Raw genomic sequence first — 4142 nt, 5'->3', positions numbered from 1 at the left:
GGGGGGGAGGGATGGAATTAAAGGCCATTATCGAATTATCATTATAGATCTGCGAAGTCCGGTATTTTAAGAAATTAATTGATCCAGCCGATGAAGGCAAGATCGCGATCTAACCGATGAATTGTATCGATCGGCATGGCTGTCACTCTCGCACAGTCAGCTGCCTCTCTCCAGTGTAATAGGGAAAGGGAAGATTCATTCCAGTATGTATATAACACACTTCTGCAGTCTTATGTAAATGACATTTTGAATATAAAAAAGGATTTTCGCATAGACGTATATAATATACGTATAATAGACGTATATAATAACACGTGACACCCCCTCCAGCTATGATAACAATTGTGATGTCTCTCTCTTTCTCTCTCTCTCTCTCTCGCGCGCGCGCGCGCACACACACACACACATACACACCACGCGCGCGCGCCAACACACATACACAAACTTCAACTTAAAACTTCTTTGTAATTAATATCTCATAATGTAGGGTATTATTTAGCACAAAGTTCAATCCAAAAATTGAGGGCTCAAAAATGTGAAAAAAATCCTTTTTTTGTGGTCACTCTTTTATCAATTGAAAACATATGCTTTTATAATATTCTTGATCTTCTACATCGAACAACCGATTAAAACGTACTGTACATAATACTATACAATAAATAAACTGATATTATGAAATTAATTATATTATTAGAATAAATAATATTACTTACATTATTATTTAATAGCAAGAAATAAAAATGTGACTGCAAGCTGCTACGATAGAAACGTAAAAGATGTCACTCTTGATAAGACAAGTGCCTTTCACTAACTATTCAAGGTTTATAATATCACGTGACCTACTTTATAAATTCTATCGCATAATGTATATGATGTATGCATTATCTATGCGAAACTTTCGATAAAATTTAATTACTTTATCACTATAGCTGATAAAATTATTTTTCACTCATGGACCTAAATTAATAAATGTTTTCATAAAACAATCATAATTTTTTTAATCGTAATCAATAACTCAGATCAATGACAAGAGTAATAAATGTAGTTAATGACAAAAAAAATTATAAAAGTATATCGTTAAAAAAAATATGAGAGTAGAACATTACTGTACATGATTTTAAAAATTACACGAACGTACTAGCATACAATATTTTTAAAGAAATAAATATTATATACTTTATTTGGTCTTAGATTATTTTGTTGCACACGGATACAATTATATTGATGGACAAATGGAAAATCAATTCTTCAACTAACAAGTATATAATAACAATGAGAATTACCATCTAATTATAGTATTTCAATAACTTATGACGGTTTTTGTTATCAGGGAGTAGCAACAAAACAAAATAAAAATATTATAAATAAAATATGTAATAGTTACAAAATTCATAGGTGTATCCATCATCCCAATTTCATAATAATTAATAAATAACAATAATAAACTACATCTAAAATAATTTAAAACTGTAGCTATAAAATTAAAAACTGTTAAGTCTCAAAAACGCTTTTCTTTTCTTCTATTCAACGAGATACAGAATATATTTACAAATTCTATGTGATTACTTTAAAAAAGTTTTTGTCATCTTTTGGGCATTATTGGCGGTTGTATCTCTCATTACAAAAATGTCGGTTTGTGGAACACAGTTAATATACAAACTCATTAACGCATATTTATGTCCATAATATGCACTTGCATTTTACATTATTATATAATAGCAAATAATTTACATTCATATCTCAATTATATATAATGCGTTCATACACACAGATATTAGACAAAATTATAGGAATAGAAGTCTATATGTTTAGACTCCAAGGAGGGAAATTACACTTACAGCACAATAATAGAAATTTTCTTTTTTTACTAAATGTGTACTAAGTTTTTCTTTTTATTTCACATTGCATTTGATATGTTATAATTGCAATGTAATATACATATATTTCATTAGAATTACATAAATGTAAACAATGTAATGTTTAATAAAATCAATCAATTCATTTGAGTTAGAAATAAAAGTCCAAGAACATACAATTATATCTTACGTTTTATGATATTTTATCTTTTACAAATATTTTATATAACCTGGAAAAATGTTTTTTTTTTAAAGAAACAAAAAAGAAAATGTAGTATGAATTACTTAGAAATATAAAATATATTATATAACAAGAAATATAAAACATATCTTCTTTTTGAATTTCTTGTAAAAATGTAGAATATAAACATTTTTAATTTTTATTTTTCGATATTCCATGACACTTTCGACAGATTTCCTTTGTAAACGTTAATTCGCTGGCGATATAACAATATGTAATTTGAGCATGTCTTTATTAGGGCCCACTAAAAAGGGAGATATAACATTTTCCGATACTGAGCCCTGTTGTGGATTGAGTTCTTCAAACGGCAAAAGATCATCTAAATTCAGGACACGATCCTTCTTACTGAATCTATGAATAATCTCGGTAACTCTTGCAATGTGCTCAACACCATCTTGTAAACCATAAATTAAAACTCCGATTTTTACGCGCATGTTACTATTTAATGGTTCCTTACAAGTCAATGACAATCTCACTGATCGCTTGACATGTTCGGGCATCTCCACGGTACCCTGCCATACTATAAGGAAAAATTTCTTGAACCACACACCCTTAGGATAGATATCTACTACCCACTCGCATACTCTATCGCCTGCATGCTCCGCTAAACTGGAGTGACTAGAAAATACAAGTGTCCTCATGTGATAAGATGGCAAACTGTGAAAGTTCTCTATGGTCAGTAATGAGCTACAAGTGTCAACAGTATACAATCTCGGCTCAAACAATAATGCGCCATCTTCTTCACTCATGCTGACTTCTTTTACTCTGTTGATATGTCCCGAATGAAAAGACATCCCAATAGACATACGTTCCACAAAGAATTCCTTATACTTGTTTGTTAATGGTGACAGTAGCAAGTCTGCCAATTGTCGTGGTGACATCATTGGAAATCTAACAGGCGACATCACAGCTATCACCAATTGATACAATGTTGCTTCCACTTCTTCTGGCGATAGCTGTGCTCTCAAACGATTTGCTTGATAATTCAGCCAATGTTCTAGGCACTTGTAAAGCGTCATTTCATCTTTCACAACTAAATTACTTTGATGCAACAAGGACACTAGAATATCCAGATCAAAATTCCCAAAGTCTGCAGTCTTGGCCACAAGTTCCAAATTCCACTTGATGAAATTTTGGCACGCTTGACTAATATCATGATGCCCACAATTTAATGTGTATTGTAGCCATGATACCAATGTGCCATGTATAGCAGCCAATGCGACATGATTCCGCATATAGTCAAGGCACAATGATATCAAATCTTTGACGTTGTACTTATCGGCTAGGGACAATATGGGTAAAACAACACTATGATTTATTCTTATCTGACCAGTGTAAAAATAACGCAAAAATTCACTGAATATTGGTGCACACTGTGGCGTTTCTTGGAGAGTTACCCTACTTTCCTGAGACTCGCTCCATTGTGGACTCATTAGCATTACCTGTAATATAACAATAATGCTGATTATATCAATCTTAATCAATCTTGATTTCTTTTAATAAATTTCTATATTTACTTGGAAAACATCACTAGAAGCACAGAGTATTAGTCGATGTGCTGGATATTCTACACCATCCACAACAAGACAAATATCATTCATAAGACGCTCCGCATACAGTGTTGCTATCTTTAGCAGAACTGTACGAGAATTGTCTACCTACAATCAATAGATTATTGAAGAAGTCAACAAATATGCATTTAAATGGCAAAGATGTTTTTTGTAACACTTTAGACATACCTCTATAGAGTCTGAACTCTCAGACTGTGCAACAGTATTACTAACCGCTCCTGATCTCTTATTGGAATCCATCCTTGAGGTACCTGTCATCCACCCGATAGTAGTCCGTAACATCTGAACATGTTTTCTCGACGTATTTGTAATTCAATCGTTGCTCAACATTACCAAAAAAGAAATTTGAGGACAATAGACTGTTTCCATAGAATTTTCCATTATTTCAAACTACTAGCAACGAATTCTATAAATAATTAACATAGAGATAAAATCTTATGAATAACTAATTTGTCATTATAAGATGTCATTATA

The 4142-nt window shown here is 31.7% G+C and overlaps 1 protein-coding gene across 1 annotated transcript; it reads right to left on the bottom strand.

Moving 5' to 3' along the window:
* Positions 1-2285: 2285 nt before the first annotated feature.
* LOC105622455 (BTB/POZ domain-containing protein 17) lies at positions 2286-3950 on the bottom strand. The gene is made up of 3 exons (XM_012203873.1): positions 3837-3950; positions 3615-3755; positions 2286-3539 (listed from the first exon to the last, which is right to left on the bottom strand). Exons 1-3 carry the CDS (start codon positions 3948-3950, stop codon positions 2286-2288), a joined length of 1509 nt encoding a protein of 502 aa, XP_012059263.1.
* Positions 3951-4142: the final 192 nt, after the last annotated feature.

The sequence above is a fragment of the Atta cephalotes genome, assembly GCF_000143395.1.
Source record: "Atta cephalotes unplaced genomic scaffold scaffold00045, whole genome shotgun sequence".
Classification (NCBI taxonomy): Eukaryota; Metazoa; Arthropoda; class Insecta; order Hymenoptera; family Formicidae; genus Atta; species Atta cephalotes.
The sequence above is the reverse complement of the archived record's forward strand: the minus strand, read 5'-3'. Positions and strand labels throughout refer to the sequence as shown.